General features: G+C 40.5%; 1 protein-coding gene across 1 annotated transcript in view; it reads left to right on the top strand.

Annotated features, from left to right (window-relative positions):
- LOC128657191 (zinc finger protein interacting with ribonucleoprotein K-like) overlaps window positions 1-25,221 on the top strand; it is a 59,069-nt gene extending 33,848 nt beyond the window's left edge. Inside the window, exons 9-11 of the mRNA XM_053711442.1 lie at window positions 2,218-2,328; window positions 8,341-8,445; window positions 21,300-25,221. Coding sequence (XP_053567417.1) covers window positions 2,218-2,328; window positions 8,341-8,445; window positions 21,300-22,075 — 992 coding nt within the window. The 3' untranslated portion in view covers window positions 22,076-25,221. The remainder of the gene's footprint in view (window positions 1-2,217; window positions 2,329-8,340; window positions 8,446-21,299) is intronic.
- The last annotated feature ends 1,916 nt before the right edge of the window (window positions 25,222-27,137 follow it).

The raw sequence follows: 27,137 nt of genomic DNA, 5'->3' as shown, positions 1-27,137 counted from the left end.
ACGCAATGACATACAGGGGAGGAGGCGGCTTGGAAAGGCTTATATTGTGGCTCCATAACAACAGTGAAGTTTAAAAACGCAGCAATGAGTAAAACAGGAAACTGACAGTACAAGACCCATTTCCTCACAAACCGAATCCCCTGCCCATGACGTCACTGACCCGGAATCGATTAAGATCCTTCACTGCATCGATGCAGAATCATTCACTGCTGCATCGTGATGCATCGGTGTGACGATTATTTTTGACAGCCCTAATGTATGTATGTGTGTGTGTATATATATATATATATATATATATATATATATATATATATATATACAGTGTGTGTGTATGTGGCTTACACTGCTTCATTTGTTAATCATACCACTGTCCACAGTTAGAATGACTGTCTAAGAAAACATGACAATGTTGTGTGTCATAAGACCTAATAACTGGCTAGTGGCTACTATTTAATCACATCACAGGCAGCAGTTTGTATTTTTATGCTCCAATAGTGTATTGGACATTGAGAAACATGTACATTAAGATTTTGTAGTGTTAAATAAACTTTAGAATGCAAAATAAAGGTGTTATAGTCATTTATAAGAAAATCGCAATTAAATCGCGAAGCCCTATTGTCCGGTAAACGGAGGCTGAATGACACAGAGCTCCACCGGAACTATCCATCTGGGGGAAAACAGCTCATCGAAACAGTGCACTGTTTACCGGAAGGAGAACAAAGGAAAAAAACATATGTAAATAAACTCATAGCATTTTAAGCAGCCAACACTGATATATGGGTTTTAAATGAACTTCCACTATACTGCCAATACGAAATATCACATATACATTGATAAAATCAGTAAATTAGAAAGTTGCTTAAAATTGCATGCTCTATCTGAACCACAAAAGAAAAAAATTGGGTTCAGTGTCCCTTTAAGTGAGTACATATAGTAAGGAGAAGAGAAGGGGAAAAATCACTATACACACTGCAGAAAGATATAAAATTGTTGAAGTTCAAGTAATTTTTGTATTTATTACAAGACGCATTATAAATACTGACAAAAAAAGGAACTTGCATACATACTCATAACTGTGTCTAATAGGAATCAGCAAGTTTTTTTGCGCCACTTTATACATTATACATCTAGTGGGATAAGTTTATTAAAGGTGGGATAAGTTTATTAAAGGTGAGCAAGATTCCACCATTGATCAGGACAGGTAATAAACTCTTTTTAACGATAATCTTGAAATGCAAGAGTTGTATTTCCACGTCAGGTATAAGGGCTGTTGGAATACTAGTGCTATATTGTCCTCATGTAAGGTATAAGAGCTGTTGGAATACTAGTGCTGTATTATCCCTATGTCATGTATAGGGAGTGCTGTATTTTCCCCATGTCAGGTATAGGGGCTGTTGGAATTCTAGTGCTTTGTCAGCATGTCAGGTATAGAAGCTGTTAAAATACTAGTACTGTTTTATCCCCATGTCAGATATAGGTGCTCAGTGTTCTCCACAGAAAATGCTGCCATCTGGGTCAGGTGGCATTATGAAGTAGCCGGGTGGGGGCAGTGTGATATTTTATAATATTTTATCATTTTCAGATATCCAAAACACAAATTAATTGAATAATTTAACAGAATGTATTAAATGATCATTTGTGCAATAAAAATTAAACATTTTAAATTTTCGCTTAAGATAGCTAAAATTTTAGCGGGTAGTCCGTAAAATCAGCTGGGTGGTGCACCCGCTAAAAAGGTCCTGGGGAGAAAATTGAGTGCTGTTGGAATTCTATTACTGTATTGTTCTGTGTCAGGTCAAGGAGCTGTTGGAATACTAGCGCTGTATTGTCCCCATGTGAGGAATAATGGGTGTTATTGTGATGTGAGTGCATTTGCAAAGTATATGTGATGTTTTAATGAAAAACATTAGAATGGATTCTATTTTTAAAACTCAAAAAAACAACGGTATAATACACAAGGGAATTCTGATTGGCTACAGTGGGGGTTATTTGCAGCTGGTAAAGTCACTAAATCCCAGCTAACTTGCTTTACTTCATGCCACATGCTGTACTTAAGCTGTCACTACATGCTATTTTTTCCAGATGTGACAGTGATCTATACTCGGATTTAGTTAAATTACACTATTTTTTTACATTTTATTTTAATCTTAAGTTTTTAAAAGAGACCATTGACATTGTAAATAGTGACTCTTTAGATTGTTTGTTTGTTTTTTATAGCAGGTGAAAATGATGCTAAGTTTTCTTGTAACATGGAACAAACAGAAGGTCAGTGGCTAGGAAATATGCCAGGAGCGGCAGAACAGGAAATATGTGCCAATATAAGCACAGGTGAGTGTACGTGTGTGATGTGTCTGAGGGATACAGGGCACAGGTGAGTGTACATGTGTGAGGTAATGGACACAGGGCACTGGTGAGTGTACGTGTGCGACGTAAGGGATTCAGGCCACAGGTGAGTGTACTTGTGACATGTAAGGGATGCAGCCACAAGTGAGTGTACTTGTGTGACAGGTAAGGGAAGCAGGCCACAGGTGAGTGTACTTGTGTGACAGGTAAGGGACGCATGCCACTGGTGAGTGTACGTGTGTGATGTGTCTGAGGGATACAGGTGTGTATGTGTGTGAGATGTAAGGGGCACAGGTGAGTGTACGTGTGTGACATGAAAGGGATGTAGGCCACAGGTGAGGGTACTTGTGTGCCAGGTAAGGGATGCAGGCCACAGGTGAGTGTACTTCTGTGACAGGTAAGGGCCGCAGGTGAGTATGTGTGTGATGTGTCTGTGGGAAACAGGGCACAGGTGAGTGTACGTGTGTGACAGGTAAGGGATGCAGGGCACAGGTGAGTGTACATGTGTGATGTGTCTGAGAGATACAGGGCACAGGTGAGTGTACGTGTGTGATGTGTCTGAGGGATGCAGGGCACAGGTGAGTGTACATGTGTGATGTGTCTGAGGGACACAGGTGAGTGTACGTGTGTGACATGTAAGGGATGCAGGCCACAGGTGAGTGTACGTGTGTGATGTGTCTGAGGGATACAGGCCACAGGTGAGTGTGCATGTGACATGTAAGGGATGCAGGGCACAGGTGAGTGTACATGTGTGATGTGCCTGAGGGATACAGGCCACAGGTGAGTGTACGTGTGTGATGTGTCTGAGGGATACAGGGCACAGGTGAGTGTACGTGTGTGATGTGCCTGAGAGATACAGGGCACAGGTGAGTGTATGTGTGTAATGTGTCTGAGGGATGCAGGGCACAGGTGAGTGTACGTGTGTGACAGGTAAGGGATGAAGGCCACAGGTGACTGTACATGTGTGATGTGTCTGAGGAATACAGGGCACAGGTGAGTGTATGTGTGTAATGTGTCTGAGGGATGCAGGGCACAGGTGAGTGTACATGTGTGATGTGTCTGAGAGATACAGGGTACAGGTGAGTGTATATGTGTGACGTGTCTGAGGGATACAGGGCACAGGTGAGTGTACATGTGTGATGTGTCTGAGGGATACAGGGCACAGGTGAGTGTACGTGTGTGATGTGTCTGAGGGATACAGGGTACAGGTGAGTGTATATGTGTGATGTGTCTGAGGGATGCAGGGCACAGGTGAGTGTACATGTGTGATGTGTCTGAGGGACACAGGTGAGTGTACGTGTGTGAGGTGTCTGAGGGAAAAAGAGCACAGGTGAGTGTACGTGTGACATGTAAGGGATGCAGGGCACAGGTGAGTGTACATGTGTGATGTGCCTGAGGGATACAGGCCACAGGTGAGTGTACGTGTGTGATGTGTCTGAGGGATACAGGGCACAGGTGAGTGTACGTGTGTGATGTGCCTGAGGGATACAGGGCACAGGTGAGTGTACGTGTGTGATGTGCCTGAGGGATACAGGGTACAGGTGAGTGTACATGTGTGATGTGTCTGAGGGATACAGGGCACAGGTGAGTGTACGTGTGTGATGTGCCTGAGGGATACAGGGCAGAGGTGAGTGTACATGTGTGATGTGTCTGAGGGATACAGGGCACAGGTGAGTGTACGTGTGTGATGTGACTGAGGGATACAGGGTGCAGGTGAGTGTACGTGTGTGATGTGTCTGAAGGATGCAGGGCACAGGTGAGTGTAGGTGTGTGATGTGTCTGAAGGATGCAGGGCACAGGTGAGTGTACGTGTGTGATGTAACTGAGGGATACAGGGCACAGATGAGTGTACATGTGTGATGTGTCTGAGGGATACAGGGCACAGGTGAGTGTACGCATGTGATGTGTCTGAGGGACACAGGTGAGTGTACGTGTGCGACATGTACAGGACACAGGGCACAGGTGAGTGTACTTGTGTGACATTTCTCTGTGAAACAGGGCACAGGTAAGTGTATGTGTGTGTGTCTCACTTTTAGAGCCACTACTCCCGCCCAATAAAACACATACATGGAAACTCACCTGTTATTTGTGGTGATTGTGATATAACTTATGTAGGGCTGAATTCTAAATACAATGAATGCAAAATACTGAACACCGCTGCAGCACAAGTGTATGAAATGGCTCTGCACTTAAAATTTCCATAATTTCTATTCATTTTCCTCTTTTATTTAAGAAGTAGAAAATGTCTTTGTCTTGAATCATATAAATCTCTTTATATATCTGCTGTTTATATCTTATCACTGTGGTACATTCTCTCACACAGGCAATGCATGTTAAAGGGACACTCAGGTCAAATTTCAATTTTCATGATTCATATACTGCATGTAATTTTAAACAACTTTGCAATTTACTTCCATTAAAAAAAAAAAAAATGTGCACATTCTTTTATATTTACACTTTTTGAGTCACCAGCTCCTACTGAGCATGTGCAAGAATTCAGACTATACGTATATACATTTGTGATTGGCTGATTGCTGTCACATGGTACAGGGGGAGTGGAAATGTACATCATTTTGAAATTTGCTATAAAAAAAATCTACTACTCATTTGAAATTCAGAGTAAATGCTATTGTATTGTACCGCTCTATTTCCCTACTACCTCTTGCCTCAAAGTTTCTTGAAAAGCTAGTATATACACGTCTATCCTATTTCCTTACATTAAACTCCCTCCTTAACCTACTGTAATCTGGATTTCACCCTCTTCACTCAACAGAGACAGCAATTGTTAAGGTTACCAACGACCTACTTACAGCAAAATCAAAAGGCCACTTCTCTCTACTTATTCTCCTTGATCTGTCTGCAGCCTTTGATACCGTCGACCACCCTCTTTTGCTCTATACCCTCCAATCCTTTGGCATCTGTGACACAGCTCACTCTTGGTTCTCTTCCTATCTGTCTAACCGTACCTTTAGTGTAGCCTTCTCTGGGGTATCCTCTGCCCTGTTACCTCTTTCTTTTGGGGTACCGCAAGGCTCTGTCCTCGGTCCCCTTCTCTTCTCAATCTACACGTCCTCACTAGGTTCCTTAATAAAGTCCCACGGGTTTCATTATCACTTGTATGTCGACGATACCCAAATCTACCTCTCTGCACCAGAATTATCTCCTTCCTTGCTAACCAGTATCACAAACTCTCTCTCTCATATCTCATCTTGGATGTCCTCTCACTACCTCAAGCTAAATCTCTCCAAAACTGAGCTCCTTATTTCCCCCCCTTCAAAAATCTCCACCCCCCATGTTTCTATAACTGTTGGCAACTCCATCATTACCCCAACCTCACATGCCCAATGTCTTGGGGTCACATTTGACTCACATCTTTCTTTCACTCCTCACATTCAGTCCTTGGCTAAAGCCTGCCGCTTTCACCTTAAAAACATTGCTAAAATTAGACTTTTCCTTACACAAGACATAACAAAGATTTTAATCCACTCTCTCATCTTTTCCCGACTACTGCAACTCTATCCTCTCTGGTCTCCCTAGCTGCCGCCTAGCTCCTTTACAATCCATAATGAATGCCTCTGCCAGGCTCATCTTCCTTGCACGTCGCTCTTCATCTGCCGCACCTCTCTGCCAAAACCTTCACTGGCTTCCTCTTGCCTCCAGGATTAAACACAAAATTCTCACTCTGACACACAAAGCCCTCAATTGCATTGCTCCCCCCTACATCTCAGACCTTGTCTCCAGATACTCTCCCTCCCGTCCCCTTCGCTCCGCTCATGACCTCCTACTCCTCTCTTGTTACCTCCTTACATTCCCGTCTACAAGATTTCTCAAGACTGGCTCCCATATTATGGAACTCTTTGCCTCGCTCCACAAGAATCTCCCCTAGTTTTAAAAGCTTCAAGTGCTCCCTGAAGACTCTACTATTCAAGGACGCTTACAACCTACACTAACCTTTCCTAACTCCACTGCTATCGCCTAAACCCCCATAGCATGTAAGCCTATGAGCCCAGCTGTTTGTAGTTCACTTTCATAAGGCAGGAACTTTCACCCATTTGATCCCTGTAATCGTTTTTATATTATACAAAAATCAAACAGAGAGAATGTAATCACAACATATAATACTGTTGTGAAGAAAGCAAGGGATAAAACAAGGCACACAGAATTTGGTAAATAATCAAATTTATTAATTCCTATTTAAATCCCAAACCACATGTATGTGGATCACAAAAGTGACAAGGTCAATCAAAATCTAAAAGTGAGCATTCTTAACTAAATAAAAGCAAATTTCAAAGACTAAATGCTACTTGAAAGGCCAGGAACCTCTAAGCATACGTATGCTAATTGACTAGGGGTTAGGCCTAACCTACTATCTATTACATAGACAGGTAACATATAGTGAGCAAAAATCTTAAGCAAAATCAAGCATAAACATAAACATAATGGTAACAAGTTGACTCATAGCAAAGACATTTTCAACAAACAGATCAGAGGAAATGAACGGCAAATGTCTTATATACAAGTTTATTTCTACCTTGGAACTGACCCAATGTTGATGCTGCATGCTGAGAAAGAGCGTGTTTGTTAAAGCGGCTAGCTACTGGAGAATGTGGATTCCTTTCTTGCGCTGGACTGAGCGTGTAACATCTATCTGAAGGTGTTTAAGGATAAGAGACCCTTTTGCTGAGAAATCGCTTGGTTTTGTGTGTGGCTGTTTCAATATACTTTTCTGAGTATACGGTGCATCCTGGTATGTGCTTAGCTACATAACATCGGTGGAAGCCTGGTTTCTTTCACCTTGTGCAACTGGCCAATCCAGTGGACGGATTCTCGGAGTTTGGGACACACCTCTTGCAATCGAACCTATTGCCAGCATGCTGACAACCACACCTCAGGCTGCAAGTGATGTCACACGCGCTGAATGCTGCATCTACTTTGAATCGGAATAACTGATCCAAATACAGCAGCTAATTAAAATAAGTGAACTTGTACTTCCAGCAGCAGTTATCTACGTCTGCTTTTCAGACGCTATATAAGACATTTGCCGTTCATTTCCTCTGATCTGTTTGTTGAAAATGTCTTTGCTATGAGTCAACTTGTTACCATTATGTTTATGTTTATGCTTGATTTTGCTTACGATTTTTGCTCACTATATGTTACCTGTCTATGTAATAGATAGTAGGTTAGGCCTAACCCCTAGTCAATTAGCATACGTATGCTTAGAGGTTCCTGGCCTTTCAAGTAGCATTTAGTCTTTGAAATTTGCTTTTATTTAGTTAAGAATGCTCACTTTTAGATTGTGATTGACCTTGTCACTTTTGTGATCCACATACATGTGGTTTGGGATTTAAATAGGAATTAATAAATTTGATTATTTACCAAATTCTGTGTGCCTTGTATGTTGTGATTACATTCTCTCTGTTTGATTTTTGTATAATTCATTATCAAGGGTGGCACCAGTGAATATTTATTTATTTTTGGTTCAGCAATATTACCTACTCTCTCATACTCTTTTCTATTTATAATCGTTTTTATATACCACCCATGTTCATAGCGCTGCGGAACCTGTTGGCGCTTTACAAATACCTGATGATAATAATAATTGTATTGTCTTTTTAACTTGCATTTGTTGATTATGCAAATCTGCTGTGTTTACTGGTCCTGTAACATAATTAAATGGGCTATAGTGAGATTTTAATAAGCAATGGAAAATGGATGTTATTTTTAAACCTTGTCTCACATAGGAATTCTGATTGGTTACAATGAGGCTGTATTTGCAGCTAGTAAAGTAACTGATCTAACTCGCTTTACTGCTTGACACATGAATTTACTGTTGTGCTGATGTCATTATATGGAATGTTTCTTACCGATGTGACTTCTACTAATAAAGGCTGAGGTGGATGTAACTTAATTTACACAAATTTTCGCATTCAATTTTAAAAGATTTTTTGAAAAGAGACAACAGAAATTGTAAATAGTGATTTATTTATTTTTTTTCAGGTGAAAACGATAAGATTTCATGTAACACAGAACAAACAGAAGATCAGTGGCTAAGAAATATGCCAGAAGCTGCGGAGCAGGAAATATGTGACAATATAAATACAGGTGAGTATGTGTGACGTGTCTGAAGGACGCAGGGTGCAAGTGAGTGTACGTGTGTGATGTGTATGTTCACTAATAAAGTTTATTTTACATATTATATACAGTATTATCTTTTATATAAAGTGATAATCTGGTCTTCATTACAAGTACAGAATATATGGCATAAATCCAACATTAGAAAAAAAATAAAACTGAATGTTTTGTGAACATAAGCAATAATCATTTAAAGGGACACTCAAGTCAAAATAAACTTTTATGATTCAGAAAGAAAGAAAAGATGATTCAGAAAGAGCATGCAGTTTTAAGTTACTTTACAATTTGCTTCTATTATCAAATTTTGCAGTCTTTTTATATACACACTTTCTGGGAAACAAACTCCTACTGAGCATGTGCACAAACTCACAGGGTATGCATACAATAGTCTGTAATTGGCTGATGTCTGTCACATGAGAAAAAATAAATTTGAGAAAAAAAAATCTACTGCTTATTTGAAATTCAGAGTGTTTTTGCATTGTCTTTTTTATTAAGCATTTGTTAATTATGTAATTGTATTGTATTTAGCGGCTCTTTAATTTGTATAATAACCCTCTTTCATGTGATGTAAATGCTATTTGTCTTTTTTTAAGTAAACGCATTAACTGTGGTGCTTTGATGTTATTTTGGAAATGTGTCACAAGTTGATATGCTTTTGGTTTAGCTATATTGTGGACTTAAAGCCTTTTCAGCTAAATACTCCCATCATCAATATGGTATAACAGAATTGCCTGAGTAATACAGTTGGCTTGGGAGCTGCTGATTATCCCAGAAGGTGGTGTTGACTCGTGAGTGAGATTCTTCTCTCTGATGAAGATTTCTTTCATGTAATTGGCAAGAGTCCATGAGCTAGTGACGTATGGGATATACAATCCGAATAGGAGGGGCAAAGTTTCCCAAACCTTAAAATGACTATAAATATACCCCTCACCACATTCACAATTCAGTTTTACAAACTTTGCCTCCAATGGAGATGGTGAAGTAAGTTTGTGCTTAGATTCTACGTTGATTTGCGCTTCTCAGCATTTTGAAGCCCGATTCCTCTCAGAGTACAATGAATGTCAGAGGGATGTGAAGGGAGTATCGCCTATTGATTCTATGGTTTTCCTCATGGGAAATCTTTTCAAAGCTTCTCTGTTATCGGTCATAGAGATTCATCTCCTACCTCCCTTTTCATATTGACGATATACTCTCATATTCCATTACCTCTACTGTTACTGTTTCAGTACTGGTTTGGCTATCTGCTATATGTGGATGGGTGTCTTTTTGTAAGAATGTTTTCATTACTTAAGACACTCTCAGCTATGGTTTGGCACTTTATGTATTAATATAAAGTTCTAAATATATGTATTGTACTTAATTTATATTTGCCATGAGTCAGGTTTATGTATATTTCATTTTGTAGACTATCAGTTTCAAAATGGGAAAACATATTTAGGAAGTTATTTTTTTCTTACCTGGGATATAGTCTTTTTTTCAAATTGACTGTTTTTACATAAATTTTTGCAGGCAAATTAGGCTCGTGAGGTCGCAAAATGCTGAAATTTATTGCGTCATTTTTGTCGCGAGAATTTTTTTGGCGCGAAGGTACGTTTGGTGTCGCAAATTCAACATTTCCGGCGTCTTGGTTGACGCCAGGTTTACTTGCACAAGGTTGCATCTGCAATGACGCGAGTTGCGTCATTTCCGGATGTTGTTAGCGCCAAAAAATTTCATTTTGCGTTGTTCATCATACTTGGCGCCAAATAATTATTTATTTAAACCCCACTTCCTATATGCATCTTGACTTTTTACTATGTTCAGAGGGCTATACTGTTCTCATTTTTCCCCATTCCTGAAACTGCCATATAAGGAAATTTGATAATTTTGCTTTATATCTTGTTTTATCTCTTACATTTGCAAGATGTCTCAATCTGATCCTGTCTCAGAAACCACTGTTGGAACCTTGCTGCCTGATAACAGTATTACCAAAGCTAAGTGCATATGTTGTAAGTTAGCAGAGATTATATCTCCAGCTGTAGTATGTAATAGTTGTCATGATAAGCTTTTATATGCAGAGAATGTTTCAATCAGTACTAGTACAATGTTGTTACAACATCTAATGTACATGATATCCCTGTGAATATAAAAGATTGTATTGCTGATGCAATTCAAAAGGCTTTGTCTGCTATTCCGCCTTCTAATAAATGTAAAAGGTCTTTTAAAACTTCTCATAAAGTTGATAAAATTTCAAATGACCGACAACTTACTGAATTATCCTCCTCTGAGGATCTATCTGATTCAGAAGATCCTACCTCAGATACTGACACTGACAATTCTACATATCTCTTTAAGATGGAGTATATTCGTTCCTTGTTAAAAGAAGTGTTGATTACTTTGGATATTGAGAAAAATAGTCCTTGATACTAAAACTAGTAAACGTTTAAATTCTGTTTATAAACCTCCTGTGGTTACTCCAGAGGTTTTTCTAGTTCCTGATGCTATTTCTTATATGATTTCAAAGGTATGGAATAGGCCTGGTAGTTCATTTATTTAGGTTTAAAAAGTTGTATCCTTTGCTAGCAGCCAGACTGGAGTTTTGGGAAAAAATCCCCAAAGTTGATGGGGCTATTTCTACTCTTGCCAAACGTACTACTATCCCTATGGAAGATAGTACTTCCTTTAAGGACCCTTTAGATAGGAAACTTGAATCTTATCTAAGGAAAGCTTATTTATATTCTGGCTAACTTCTCAGGTCTGCCATTTCTATGGCTGATGTTGCAGCTGCATCCACTTTTTGGTTGGAAAGCTTAGCGCAACAGGAAATAGATCCTGATTTTGTCTAGCATTGTTCGCTTGCTTCAACATGCTAATCATTTTATCTGTGATGCTATTTTTGAGATCATCAAAATTGATGTTAAATCTATGTATTTAGCTATTTTAGCTAGAAGAGCTTTGTGGCTCAAATATTGGAATGCTGACATGGTATCTAAGTCTAGATTACTATCTCTTTCTTTCCAAGGTAACAATTTATTTGGTTCTCAGTTGGATTCAATTATTTCAACTGTCACTGGGGGGAAGGGAGTTTTTTTACCTCGGGATAAAAGATCTAAGGGTAAATCTAAAGCTTCTAATCGTTTTCGTTCTTTTCAACAGAATAAGGAACAGAAACCATATCCTTCCCCCAAAGAATCTGGTTCCAATTGGAAACCTTCTTCAAGTTGGAATAAATCTAAGCCTTTTAAGAAACCAAAAAAGCCAGCCCCCAAGACTGCTTGATGGTGTGGCCCTTATTCCAGCTCAGCTGGTGGGGGGCTGATTTAAATTTTTCCAAAACATTTGGGCATATTCTGTCCAAAATCATTGGATTCAGAGTATTGTCTCTCAAGGGTATTGAATAGCATTCAGTAAGACCTCCTGTGAGAAGATTTTTTTTCTCTCACACGTCCCAGCAAATCCAGGGGTAATCATACCAGTTCTGTTTCAGGAACAGGGTCTGGGGTTTTATTCAAATCTATTCATTGTCCCAAAGAAAGAAGATTCATTCAGGCCACTTCTGGATCTGAAAATTTTGAATCGTTTTGTAAGAGTGACAACTTTCAAAATGGTGACTATAAGGACTATTCTGCCTTTTGTTCAGCAAGGTAATTATATGTCCATGATAGACTTAAAGGATGCTTATCTTCATGTTCCGATTCATCCAGAAAACTATCTGTTTCTGAGATTTTCTTTTCTAGACGAGCATTACCAATTTGTCGCTCTTCCATTTGGCCTAGCGACAGCTCCAAGAATTTCTTCAAAGGATCTCGGTGCCCTGCACTCTGTAATCAGAGAACAGGGTATTGTGGTGTTTCCTTATTTGGACAATATCTTGGTACTAGCTCAGTCTTTACATTCTGCTGAATCTCACACAAATCAACTAATGTTGTTTCTTCAAAGACATGGTTGGAGGATCAATTTACCGAAAAGTTTCTTGATTCCTCATACAAGGGTCAACTTTTTAGGTTTCCAGATAGATTCAGTGTCCATGACTGTCTATAACTGACAAGAGATGAATAAAATTGGTTTTCAGCTTGTCGGAACCTTCAGTCTCAATCATTCCCTTCAGTGGCTATGTGCATGGAAGTTTTAGGTCTCATGACTGCAGCATCGGACGCGATCCCCTTTCTCCAACATAGGTGTGTCCGGTCCACGGCGTCATCCTTACTTGTGGGATATTCTCTTCCCCAACAGGAAATGGCAAAGAGCCCAGCAAAGCTGGTCACATGATCCCTCCTAGGCTCCGCCTACCCCAGTCATTCTCTTTGCCGTTGTACAGGCAACATCTCCACGGAGATGGCTTAGAGTTTTTTAGTGTTTAACTGTAGTTTTTATTATTCAATCAAGAGTTTGTTATTTTGAAATAGTGCTGGTATGTACTATTTACTCAGAAACAGAAAAGAGATGAAGATTTCTGTTTGTATGAGGAAAATGATTTTAGCAACCGTAACTAAAATCCATGGCTGTTCCACACAGGACTGTTGAGAGCAATTAACTTCAGTTGGGGGAACAGTGTGCAGTCTCTTGCTGCTTGAGGTATGACACATTCTAACAAGACGATGTAATGCTGGAAGCTGTCATTTTCCCTATGGGATCCGGTAAGCCATGTTTATTACGATTGTAAATAAGGGCTTCACAAGGGCTTATCAAGACTGTAGACTTTTCTGGGCTAAATCGATTCGTTATTTACACATATTTAGCCTTGAGGAATCATTTTATCTGGGTATTTTGATATAATAATATCGGCAGGCACTGTATTAGACACCTTATTTCTTAGGGGCTTTCCCAAAGCATAAACAGAGCCTCATTTTCGCGCCGGTGTGGCGCACTTGTTTTTGAGAGGCATGGCATGCAGTCGCATGTGAGAGGAGCTCTGATACTTAGAAAAGACTTTCTGAAGGCGTCATTTGGTATCGTATTCCCCTTTGGGTTTGGTTGGGTCTCAGCAAAGCAGATACCAGGGACTGTAAAGGGGTTAAAGTTTTAAAACGGCTCCGGTTCCGTTATTTTAAGGGTTAAAGCTTCCAAATTTGGTGTGCAATACTTTTAAGGCTTTAAGACACTGTGGTGAAAATTTGGTGAATTTTGAACAATTCCTTCATGTTTTTTCGCAATTGCAGTAATAAAGTGTGTTCAGTTTAAAATTTAAAGTGACAGTAACGGTTTTATTTTAAAACGTTTTTTGTTCTTTATTATCAAGTTTATGCCTGTTTAACATGTCTGAACTACCAGATAGACTGTGTTCTGAATGTGGGGAAGCCAGAATTCCTATTCATTTAAATAAATGTGATTTATGTGATAATGACAATGATGCCCAAGATGATTCCTCAAGTGAGGGGAGTAAGCATGGTACTGCATCATTCCCTCCTTCGTCTACACGAGTCTTGCCCACTCAGGAGGCCCCTAGTACATCTAGCGCGCCAATTCTCCTTACTATGCAACAATTAACGGCTGTAATGGATAATTCTGTCAAAAACATTTTAGCCAAAATGAACCCTTATCAGCGTAAGCGTGGCTGCTCTGTTTTAGTTACTGAAGAGCATGACGACGCTGATATTAATATCTCTGAAGGGCCCCTAACCCAATCTGAGGGGGCCAGGGAGGTTTTGTCTGAGGGAGAAATTACTGATTCAGGGAACATTTCTCAACAGGCTGAACCTGATGTGATTGCATTTAAATTTAAGTTGGAACATCTCCGCATTTTGCTTAAGGAGGTATTATCCACTCTGGATGATTGTGAAAAGTTGGTCATCCCAGAGAAACTATGTAAAATGGACAAGTTCCTAGAGGTGCCGGGGCTCCCAGAAGCTTTTCCTATACCCAAGCGGGTGGCGGACATTGTTAATAAAGAATGGGAAAGGCCCGGTATTCCTTTCGTCCCTCCCCCCATATTTAAAAAATTGTTTCCTATGGTCGACCCCAGAAAGGACTTATGGCAGACAGTCCCCAAGGTCGAGGGAGCGGTTTCTACTTTAAACAAACGCACCACTATACCCATAGAGGATAGTTGTGCTTTCAAAGATCCTATGGATAAAAAATTAGAAGGTTTGCTTAAAAAGATGTTTGTTCAGCAGGGTTACCTTCTACAACCAATTTCATGCATTGTCCCTGTCACTACAGCCGCATGTTTCTGGTTTGATGAACTGATAAAGGCGCTCGATAGTGATTCTCCTCCTTATGAGGAGATTATGGACAGAATCAATGCTCTCAAATTGGCTAATTCTTTCACCCTAGATGCCACTTTGCAATTGACTAGGTTAGCGGCTAAGAATTCTGGGTTTGCTATTGTGGCGCGCAGAGCGCTTTGGTTGAAATCTTGGTCGGCTGATGCGTCTTCCAAGAACAAGCTACTAAACATTCCTTTCAAGGGGAAAACGCTGTTTGGCCCTGACTTGAAAGAGATTATCTCTGATATCACTGGGGGTAAGGGCCACGCCCTTCCTCAGGATCGGCCTTTCAAGGCGAAAAATAGACCTAATTTTCGTCCCTTTCGTAAAAACGGACCAGCCCAAAGTACTACGTCCTCTAAGCAAGAGGGTAATACTTCTCAAGCCAAGCCAGCTTGGAGACCAATGCAAGGCTGGAACAAGGGAAAGCAGGCCAAGAAACCTGCCACTGCTACCAAGACAGCATGAAATATTGGCCCCCGATCCGGGACCGGATCTGGTGGGGGGCAGGCTCTCTCTCTTCACTCAGGCTTGGGCAAGAGATGTTCTGGATCCTTGGGCGCTAGAAATAGTCTCCCAGGGTTATCTTCTGGAATTCAAGGGACTTCCCCCAAGGGGGAGGTTCCACAGGTCTCAGTTGTCTTCAGACCACATAAAGAGACAGGCGTTCTTACATTGTGTAGAAGACCTGTTAAAAATGGGAGTGATTCATCCTGTTCCATTAAGGGAACAAGGGATGGGGTTCTACTCCAATCTGTTCATAGTTCCCAAAAAAGAGGGAACGTTCAGACCAATCTTAGATCTCAAGATCTTAAACAAGTTTCTCAAGGTTCCATCGTTCAAGATGGAAACCATTCGAACTATTCTTCCTTCCATCCAGGAAGGTCAATTCATGACCACGGTGGATTTAAAGGATGCGTATCTACATATTCCTATCCACAAGGAACATCATCGGTTCCTAAGGTTCGCATTCCTGGACAAACATTACCAGTTCGTGGCGCTTCCTTTCGGATTAGCCACTGCTCCAAGGATTTTCACAAAGGTACTAGGGTCCCTTCTAGCGGTGCTAAGACCAAGGGGCATTGCAGTAGTACCTTACCTGGACGACATTCTGATTCAAGCGTCGTCCCTTCCTCAAGCAAAGGCTCACACGGACATCGTCCTGGCCTTTCTCAGATCTCACGGCTGGAAAGTGAACGTGGAAAAGAGTTCTCTATCCCCGTCAACAAGGGTTCCCTTCTTGGGAACAATTATAGACTCCTTAGAAATGAGGATTTTTCTAACAGAGGCCAGAAAAACAAAACTTCTAGACTCTTGTCGGATACTTCATTCCGTTCCTCTTCCTTCCATAGCTCAGTGCATGGAAGTGATCGGGTTGATGGTAGCGGCAATGGACATAGTTCCTTTTGCGCGCATTCATCTAAGACCATTACAACTGTGCATGCTCAGTCAGTGGAATGGGGACTATACAGACTTGTCTCCGAAGATACAAGTAAATCAGAGGACCAGAGACTCACTCCGTTGGTGGCTGTCCCTGGACAACCTGTCACAAGGGATGACATTCCGCAGACCGGAGTGGGTCATTGTCACGACCGACGCCAGTCTGATGGGCTGGGGCGCGGTCTGGGGATCCCTGAAAGCTCAGGGTCTTTGGTCTCGGGAAGAATCTCTTCTACCGATAAATATTCTGGAACTGAGAGCGATATTCAATGCTCTCAAGGCTTGGCCTCAGCTAGCGAGGACCAAGTTCATACGGTTTCAATCAGACAACATGACGACTGTTGCGTACATCAACCATCAGGGGGGAACAAGGAGTTCCCTAGCGATGGAAGAAGTGACCAAAATCATTCTATGGGCGGAGTCTCACTCCTGCCACCTGTCTGCTATCCACATCCCAGGAGTGGAAAATTGGGAAGCGGATTTTCTGAGTCGTCAGACATTGCATCCGGGGGAGTGGGAACTCCATCCGGAAATCTTTGCCCAAGTCACTCAGCTGTGGGGCATTCCAGACATGGATCTAATGGCCTCTCGTCAGAACTTCAAAGTTCCTTGCTACGGGTCCAGATCCAGGGATCCCGAGGCGGCTCTAGTGGATGCACTAGTAGCACCTTGGACCTTCAAACTAGCTTATGTGTTCCCGCCGTTTCCTCTCATCCCCAGGCTGGTAGCCAGGATCAATCAGGAGAGGGCGTCGGTGATCTTGATAGCTCCTGCGTGGCCACGCAGGACTTGGTATGCAGATCTGGTGAATATGTCATCGGCTCCACCTTGGAAGCTACCTTTGAGACGAGACCTTCTTGTTCAGGGTCCGTTCGAACATCCGAATCTGGTTTCACTCCAGCTGACTGCTTGGAGATTGAACGCTTGATTTTATCGAAGCGAGGATTCTCAGATTCTGTTATCAATACTCTTGTTCAGGCCAGAAAGCCTGTAACTAGAAAGATTTACCACAAGATTTGGAAAAAATATATCTGTTGGTGTGAATCTAAAGGATTCCCTTGGGACAAGGTTAAGATTCCTAGGATTCTATCCTTCCTTCAAGAAGGATTGGAAAAAGGATTATCTGCAAGTTCCCTGAAGGGACAGATTTCCGCCTTGTCGGTGTTACTTCACAAAAAGCTGGCAGCTGTGCCAGATGTTCAAGCCTTTGTTCAGGCTCTGGTTAGAATCAAGCCTGTTTACAAACCTTTGACTCCTCCTTGGAGTCTCAATTTAGTTCTTTCAGTTCTTCAGGGGGTTCCGTTTGAACCCTTGCATTCCGTTGATATTAAATTATTATCTTGGAAAGTTTTGTTTTTGGTGGCAATTTCTTCTGCTAGAAGAGTTTCAGAATTATCTGCTCTGCAGTGTTCTCCTCCTTATCTGGTGTTCCATGCAGATAAGGTGGTTTTGCGTACTAAACCTGGTTTTCTTCCGAAAGTTGTTTCTAACAAAAACATTAACCAGGAGATTATCGTACCTTCTCTGTGTCCGAAACCAGCTTCAAAGAAGGAACGTTTGTTGCACAATTTGGATGTTGTTCGCGCTCTAAAATTCTATTTAGATGCTACAAAGGATTTTAGACAAACATCTTCCTTGTTTGTTGTTTATTCCGGTAAAAGGAGAGGTCAAAAAGCAACTTCTACCTCTCTCTCTTTTTGGATTAAAAGCATCATCAGATTGGCTTACGAGACTGCCGGACGGCAGCCTCCCGAAAGAATCACAGCTCATTCCACTAGGGCTGTGGCTTCCACATGGGCCTTCAAGAACGAGGCTTCTGTTGATCAGATATGTAGGGCAGCGACTTGGTCTTCACTGCACACTTTTACCAAATTTTACAAGTTTGATACTTTTGCTTCTTCTGAGGCTATTTTTGGGAGAAAGGTTTTGCAAGCCGTGGTGCCTTCCATTTAGGTGACCTGATTTGCTCCCTCCCTTCATCCGTGTCCTAAAGCTTTGGTATTGGTTCCCACAAGTAAGGATGACGCCGTGGACCGGACACACCTATGTTGGAGAAAACAGAATTTATGTTTACCTGATAAATTACTTTCTCCAACGGTGTGTCCGGTCCACGGCCCGCCCTGGTTTTTTTAATCAGGTCTGATATTTTATTTTCTTTAACTACAGTCACCACGGTACCATATGGTTTCTCCTATGCAAATATTCCTCCTTAACGTCGGTCGAATGACTGGGGTAGGCGGAGCCTAGGAGGGATCATGTGACCAGCTTTGCTGGGCTCTTTGCCATTTCCTGTTGGGGAAGAGAATATCCCACAAGTAAGGATGACGCCGTGGACCGGACACACCGTTGGAGAAAGTAATTTATCAGGTAAACATAAATTCTGTTTTTCTCATTTTCATATGAGACCTCTCCAGCTTTGTATGCTGAATCTGGTGCAGGGATTATACACATATATCACAATTGATATCCTTAAATCCCAATGTTCAACTTTCTCTGACTTGTTGGTTAGATCACCATTGTATTATTTAAGGGGCCTCTTTTGTTCGTCCAACCTGGACTGTAATCACAACAGATGCAAGTCTTTCAGGTTGAGGAGCTGTCTGGGGATCTCTGATAGCACAGGGTTTGGAAATCTCAAGAAGAGAGGTTACCAATCAATATTTTAGAACTCTGTGCTATTTTCAGTGCTCTTCAGGTTTGGCCTCTGTTGAAGAGAGAACCGTTCATTTGTTTTCAGACAGACAATATCCCAACTGTGGCATATGTCAATCATCAGGGTGGGACTCGTAGTCCCCTAGCTATGAAAAAAGTATATCGGATTCTTTCTAGGGCGGAATCCAGCTCTTGTCTAATTTCTGCGGTACATATCCCAGGTGTAGAAAATTGGGAAGTGGATTATCTCAGCCGTCAGACCTTACATCCGGGGTAGTGGTCCATCCATCGAGATGTGTTTTTTCAGATTGTTCAGATGTGGGGTCTTTCAGAAACAGATCTGATGGCTTTCCATCTAAACAAGAAACTTCCCAGGTACTTGTCCATGGATCCATTCAGAGTCGGTGGATGCATTAGCAGTGCCTTGGTTTTACCAACCTGCTTACATCTTCCCACCTCCAGTTCTTCTTCCAAGAGTGATCTCCAAGATCATCATGGAACAATCGTTTTTTTTTTTCTGGTAGCACCGGCATGGCCTCACAGGTTTTGGTATGCGGATCTTGTTCGGATGTCCAGTTGCCAGCCTTGGCCACTTCCTCTAAGACCAGACCTTCTGTGTTAAGGACCGTTTTTCCATCAGGATCTCAATCCATTAAATTTGAAGGTATGGGAATTGAGCGCCTAGTGCTTAGTCATAGAGGTTTCTCTGACTCAGTGATTGATACTATGTTACAGGCTCGTAAATCTGTTTCTAGGAAGATTTATTATCGAGTTTGGAAGACTTATATTTCTTGGTGTTCTCATAAATTCTCCTGACATTCCTTTAGAATTCCTAGAATTTTACAGTTTCTTCAGGATGGTTTGGATAAAGGTTTGTCTGCAAGTTCCTTGAAGGGACAAATCTCTGCTTTTTCTGTTTTATTTCACAGAAAGCTTGCTATGCTTCCTGATATTCACTGTTTTCTACAGGCTTTGGTCCGTATCAAGCCTATCATCAAATCAATCTCTCCTCCTTGGAGTCTTAATTTGGTTTTGACGGCTTTACAGGCTCCTCCGTTTGAGCCTATGCATTATTTGGATATTAAACTACTTTCTTGGAAAGTGTTGTTCCTTTTGGCCATCTTTTCTGCTAGAAGAGTTTCTGAATTATCTGCTCTTTCTTGTGCGTCGCGTTTGCTGATTTTCCATCAAGATAAGGCAGTTTTGCGGACTAAATTTAAATTTTTACCTAAAGTTGTGAATTCTAACAGTAATAGGGAAATTGTTGTCCCCTCTTTGTGTCCTAATCCTAAAAATTATTTCCTTACATTCTCTGGATGTTGTAAGAGCTTTGAAATATTATGTTGAAGCTACTAAAGATTCCAGGAAGACTTCTAGTCTATTTGTTGTCTTCTCTGGTTCTAGGAAAGGTCGGAAAGCTTCTGCCTTTTCCTTTGGCATCTTGGATAAAGCTTTTGATTCATCAGGCTTATTTGGAGTCGAGTTAGGCCCCACCTCAGAGAATCACTGCTCATTCTACTAGATCAGTCTCCACTTTGTGGGCTTTTAAGAATGAAGCTTCATTTAATCAGATTTGCAAAGCAACTACTTGGTCTTCTTTGCACACATTTACTAAATTCTACCGTTTTAATGTATTTGCCTCTTCGGAAGCAGCTTTTGGTAAAGTTCTTCAGGCAGCTGTTTCAGTTTGATTCCTCTGCTTATGTTTTAAGTTTTTTCTTTCAATTATGAGAATGTGGATTTAATAGCTGTTTTTATTTGTATCCCTCCCTCTCTAGTGACTCTTCTGTGGAGTTCCACATCTGACTCTTGCCAATTACATGAAAAAAAACCACATAATTTATGCAAGAACTTACCTGATAAATTAATTTCTTTCATATTGGCAAGAGTCCATAAGACCCACCCTTTTTATGGAGGTTATGTTTTTTTGTATAAAGCACGATTATATTTCCAGTTCCTTTTTTTTGATGGTTTTTACTCCTTCTTTTATCACCCCACTACTTGGCTGTTCGTTAAACTGAATTGTGGGTGTGGTAAGGGGTGTATTTATAGGCATTTTGAGGTTTGAGAAACTTTGCCCCTTTTGCCAATATGAATGAAATTAATTTATCAGGTAAGTTCGTTCATAAATTATGTTATGGAAATTATGTTTTTGTATATTGCGTTGACATACTGGGATGATTTCCTTTGTTTTTGTTGTTCTAACGTCATCCTTGTTTTAACCACAAGCACATGAACAGTAATTCTAAAGATTAATTTATGGTTGAAATAATTACTAAAAGTTTCTGTGAACACAATTTTAAAAGAACTATATACATTAGGTAGAAAAACATTCATATTAATTAAGTTCAGTCTTTGACTTAGTGTGAATTCTCAGAAAAAGTCCCTAACGTCCAGTAAACTTAAGCCTTTGCATGGAAGCTGAGAAAGGTCTAGTTAGTGTCTACTACAAGTGTAGGGGACTAACTAAATCAGAACAGTTTTATATGTTTTCATGATAAAATATGTAATTAATAACATTACTCATATTGTGTTTCTTATTGACAGATGAATTCACAAACTGCAATAATCCTAGTCATGATTGGAGTGCAGATGCTTCTTTACATCTTCTGCAAAATCAAAGAATCCATGTGGGAAATATATGTTCTGAATGCGGGAAATGTTTTCTTAAGAAATCACATCTTTGTAAACCTCTAAATATTCATACAGGAGAAAAGCCATTTTCCTGTCCTATATGTGGTAAATTTTTTAACTATAAAAAAAATCTTGCTGCTCATCAGAAAATTCATACAGCAGAAAAAGAATTTTTATGTTCTGACTGTGGGAAATATTTTACTCGGAAATCACATCTTATTGATCATCAGAAAATTCACACAGGAGAAAAAGAATTTTCATGTTCTGACTGTGAAAAAAGTTTTACTCTGAAATCAAATCTTATTAGGCATCAGAAAATTCATTCAGGAGAGAAAGCATTTTCATGTTCTGACTGTGGGAAATGTTTTACTCAGAAATCAAGTCTTATTTCGCATCAGAAAATTCATACTGGGGAGAAAGCATTTTCATGTTCTGACTGTGGAAAATGTTTTATTCAGAAAACAACTCTTATTAAGCATCAGAAAACTCATACAGGAGAGAAAGCATTTTCATGTTCTGACTGTGGGAAATGTTTTACTCAGAAATCACATCTTCTCAGCCATCAGAAAATTCATACAGGGGAGAAAGGATTTTCATGTTCTAAATGTGGGAAAGGTTTTATTCAGAAAACAACTCTTATTAGGCATCAGAAAACTCATGTTAAAAGAAATCAGAGTTTAACCACCTAAGTACAGAGGGTGGTATGTAGTCATCACCCACACAATACCAAGTGCTGATGATGACTGCATGTAACTCCCTGGAGCATGCAGTTTTGGAGCTGTTTGAGGCTCCTTCTGCACCTCAAGCATTTATGAGGTGACCCCAGGGTGGATGTGATTTAAATCAAATTGATTTAAATCAATAGTCAGTAAGATTACATAAATAAAACTATTTCTATTGTTATTATTATTAAACTAAAACAATAACATTATTTCTTTCCTAAGATATGGAGAGTCCACAACGTCATCATTTACTGTTGGAAATATCACTCCTGGCCAGCAGGAGGAGGCAAAGAGCACCACAGCAAGGCTGTTAAGTATCACTTCCCTTCCCACAAACCCCAGTCATTCTGGCCTTGGTGCATGTAGGAAGTGAAGTTTTGGTGTCTGAGGAAAATTGGATTTCTTTTACTTTAAGCAAGATTTTAATAGTTTGAAAGCCAGAGAATGTTTACTCTGATCTTTCCTTTCAAGATTGGGTCTAGCTGTACTCCACGTTAGTCTCTTTAGTAGGGCAGTGGTGGCTTTAAAGCAGTTAGGAACTTGTGAGGTGGGCCTTGCTGTGTTTTCCTAACATATTTGCTGCCCTAAATGTAGAAAGCCAGAGTAGGTTTACTCTGTTCTTTCTTTTTTCCACAGGTCTCTGTGAGGAGTGGCATCCTCTCATACCGGGTGTACGGTCCTCCTGCCGGACAGCTGAATGTGCAGGTAAGTGCTTTTTGTCTTCTGGGGGCTTGCACTGAAGGGGTTCAGGCCTTTCTGTACTTATTTTGGGACACAAAATCCTTATAAAGGATATTTTCTGGCAATGGGCAGGCACTTCTGATTTAATTGTGGAGACTTAAGGGTTAATCTCCTTCAAGGTAGAAGGAGTTAATCCTAATTTGGGGCTCAGAATTATTTGTATCCCTCTCTTGGCTATATACTAATACTTCAACAGGATCTGTTTATTAGAAAGGAAAGGACAAATTATGGCAATACATATTTGTCGTTATGCCTACACTAATTATTGTGCCATTAGTGACTAGTAGGAGAATGCGCTCTTCCTTTATGACGCCTTTTCTATGAGTGTAAGTGTACTTTTTCTTCCGCTTTTAGGTTAAGCGGAGAGGTGCAATTTTTTAATTCCTCATCCTGTAGAGAGAATTGGAGAGAACTCAGTGCAAGTATTGCATATTGTATTCACAGCAGGATGAAGCGCGATGTATGGGTGCTTCATCTTCATTTCGTTTACATGTTCCCGCCTCCTCAGGAAGTGGAGTCGCGCCATTTTAGGCTATAGTAGATTCATCTTGTAGCCCCGCCTCGTTCTCCAGTTGAGATTGGAGTGGCGCTCTTTTGGTGTCCATCTCTAATTTATTTCAATAGCTTGAGAAGTCATAGCGACTAGGAGACGTTTTACTATGGATCTATTATTACTCTTATTTAGAACATACAGAGATTTATGTCACAATAAACATACAAAGCATTATGTGAATGCACATATAGTATGGAGATGTATGGGGGGAAGAAAATATTTTAAATCCTCTATTAAAGGTACACACCACTTTGTGGTAAGCAACCAGTATGATTATATCTCGTCTTTAAACAAGACTGAATGAATGTTGGGGCAAATGTACTTGACGTAACAGAGGTCTGTTCGGAAGTATAAATTAATATAAATTTTTCAATAATAAAGATTTTCTTTGAAATGTCTCATGTTTACTCTGGATAAAATTTAGATACATTTTAGAGAATTATTGTATATTCATTTTGTTCTGCTTGAATAGCATAGATGGCTAAGTAAGCAGTTTAGTAACTGAGAGTTACTGGTTTGATTCCCTATACTGGTTGGGCAAATTGTAAAGCTATTGTGTGTGTACAGATAGGTTGTTGCCCTCTGAGCCTCATGTCTCTCAGGATAATGCTGTTAAGATATTGCCACAGCTTTTTCCTATATGTCCCAAACCTTAATGGCATCACATATAGTGCCCTGAGATTCCTCTCAATCTCCTAGAGGAGTGCATTTGCCTGCAGATTTTACAGCTCAGGTATTCTCTGCAATATCTGCGGCTTTATCTGCCTTTCCTATCCTACAGGGAAAGCGCAAGAGGACACTTAAAGATTCAGGTAGTAAGGTTTCTGCTTCACTTTCTGCTATATAGGTTGTACTTTTCTCCTAAAGTCTGGTGAGGAGGATTTGCTGGCATCTTCTGAGGGTGAAATCTCAGACTTGGACAGTATAATTTCTTCATCTGATGCTGAAGTGGTCTACTTCAGATGTATGCTTGCACAACTCGTGTTGATATCCCTGTCGTTGTCAACCCTTGGAAGTTTTGTAAACTTTATCATTTCTATGATGTTCTTTCATATGAGGAAGTGTTTTTCTAGACGTGCCTTGGATATTTTCACAGGAATAGGAGAAGCTAGGGATACCTTTATCCCTGTCTCCCGTCCTTTAAAGGATTTTCCTGTCACTGACTCCATTATAATGCACAGTGCCTTAAGTAGAAGGGAGCTTTTCTACTATGGCTATGAGAACTCCAATCCTTATGAAGGGTAGCTGCTCCTTTACAGATCCATGGATAAGAAGCTGGAGGTTTAATTGTTCTTTTAGAACAATGCCTTGTCTTATTAGACTTGCTATGCTAGCCTGCTGGGCATTGTACCTGAAATCTTGGTCAGCTGAGAAGCCTACCTGTGTCTTAGTGGTACAGCCTAGGCTTTATAGTTCTGCAGTGGCAGCTTTCCTCCAAATCCACGCTACTGGCAATTCCTTTCAAGTAGGGATGCACCGATACCGATACTGAGCATTTTCACAAGTACTTGTACTTGTTTACAATGCTCCGATGCCTCAGCCGATACTTTTTGAACCCTGTGGGGGAAGGAGGGACGTGAGGGAGCCTTGCGTGAGGAAGCTCCTGCTGTGCTAATGGAATCAGAGAGAGCTACAGTAGAGAGGGGCGGGGACCGCGATATTGCAGCAGGGAGCTAATCCTAACAAGGTAGACAGACACTCAGAGATCGACGGCGTGTGGAGGAGTCAGACTGTATCAAGGTTAGGGGATTTTGCTTATGTGTGCATTATTTTATTATTTAAATATTGCAGCCAGCAGCCATTACTAAAAGATAGCAGCCAGGTTAGGGGATATTTTTGCTTAAGCCATTATGTCTTGCAGGTCTGTTATTAACTGGAAACAGGGTTGAAAATCACAAACAGCGTTTGAACTGTTAGCTTAAGTTCAAACGCTGTTTGTGTTTTTCAACCCTGTTTCCAGTTAATAACGGACTTGCAAGACATAATGGCTTAAGCAAAAATATTCCCTAACCTGGCTGCTATCCTTTCAGCCATCAATGAATGAGTGCTTAGTGCTTAAAATAATATATAAATACCCCCAATGTCTCTCTGCAATACGTAGTCCCAGCGGCTCCAGCTCATGCAGACCAACTCCCAATCAAGACACACACATAATCCATACGAGTTGCGTGATGTGAATCCCTTCGTTCTCCACCCTGGTGTCAGACATAGTTTCAGAGCACTTTAACATAGTCCCAGGAGTTGGAGATACTTAGTCTTTTTTATTAATTATGCATTAAAAACGCCTAAGCAGCGTAGCAGACATAGCAATTTTCACTGATTCTAACACCGGAGTGTGCAGCCAGAAGCATCACAAGTACTGGCACACTCCGGTGTTAGAATCAGTGGAAATTGCTATGTCTGCTACGCTGCTTAGGCGTTTTTAATGCATAATTAATAAACAAGACTAAGTACCTCCAACTCCTGGGACTATGTTAAAGTGCTCTGAAACTATGTCTGACACCAGGGTGGAGAACGAAGGGAAAGCATTTTTGAAAAACGTTATACATTAGTATTTATATTGTTACAGTACACAGAGAAGGGCACATTGCATCAAAGTCACATAGTACAATAAAAATACTAATGTTTAAACTTTTTTCAAAAAATGCTTTCTTGTTTAAATAAAAAACGTTTTAGTGAGCTTATTTTTCACTGCCCAGTAACACACTGTGCAGCATCTCCCCTCCGTATGTGCTCCTCCCCTGTGCCTCTGCCCCATGTCACTTACCATGTCATACTGTGAGCCCAGACTGACTAGGAAGTGGAACAGGAACACAGTGCTGCTACCTGCTGTTTAGGATTTCAAGGTAGATGCCCCAATGTGTCCCACTGCATAATGTCTTCCCCCCCCCCAATGTTCCCATCCAAATGTCTCACTGACTGGTCTGATTAGCTGATACAAAAGTGGCCAGGCATTTCTTCTAGTTAGACAAGGAGTTGATTATTAAACTTCTTTTTTAGACATTTGCCACAATAGAAAATAACTTTCTCCTCTCATCTGCACCACATGCTAGGGGTAGAACTCATTGTCCTCCAAGACAGTTTCAAATAATCCAATTGTTAACCCATTGACCACCAGAGGACTGCAGTGAATTGCTTTACACTTTACAGTGCATAGCAGCTTTTCTGGCAGCTATTTGGTTAACTGTATTTATGTGTGTATTACTTGGAGCTGTCTTGGAGGACAATGAGTGAGTTCTACCCCTAGCATGTAGCTCAGAGGTGGAAAGGAGCTGCTTGGTGCTCAGTGCTGATGCTATGATTTGCAAAAGAAGTGAGTCTGCAAAAATATATTTCTACTACACTACTTGTGTAAATGGAATGGTGTTCCTCAATCTACAGCACTTCATCAACCCCTGCACTAGTATAAGCTACATTATATGGAACTGATCACTTTATATTTGTGTTTTAAGTTAAAACACAAATATCAAGTGATCAGTTCCATATAATTTAGCTTATACTAGTGCAGGGGTTGATGAAGTGCTGTAGATTGAGGAACACCATTCCATTTACACAAGTAGTGTAGTAAGATTTGAACAGAGAATGGAGGAAAGTTAAAAAAAAAAAAGTATATAACAAAAGGCTGTGGCTTGGCCATTCTTCTAATATAGTGTGGTGATTTGTTTGTGCTCCTTCCCAGTGCATTACTGTGCATGTTTTATATCTTCTTGAAGAATGCTGTGCCCATCACAGACA

The sequence above is a fragment of the Bombina bombina genome, chromosome 4 (assembly GCF_027579735.1).
Source record: "Bombina bombina isolate aBomBom1 chromosome 4, aBomBom1.pri, whole genome shotgun sequence".
Lineage (NCBI taxonomy): Eukaryota > Metazoa > Chordata > Amphibia > Anura > Bombinatoridae > Bombina > Bombina bombina.
The sequence above is the reverse complement of the archived record's forward strand: the minus strand, read 5'-3'. Positions and strand labels throughout refer to the sequence as shown.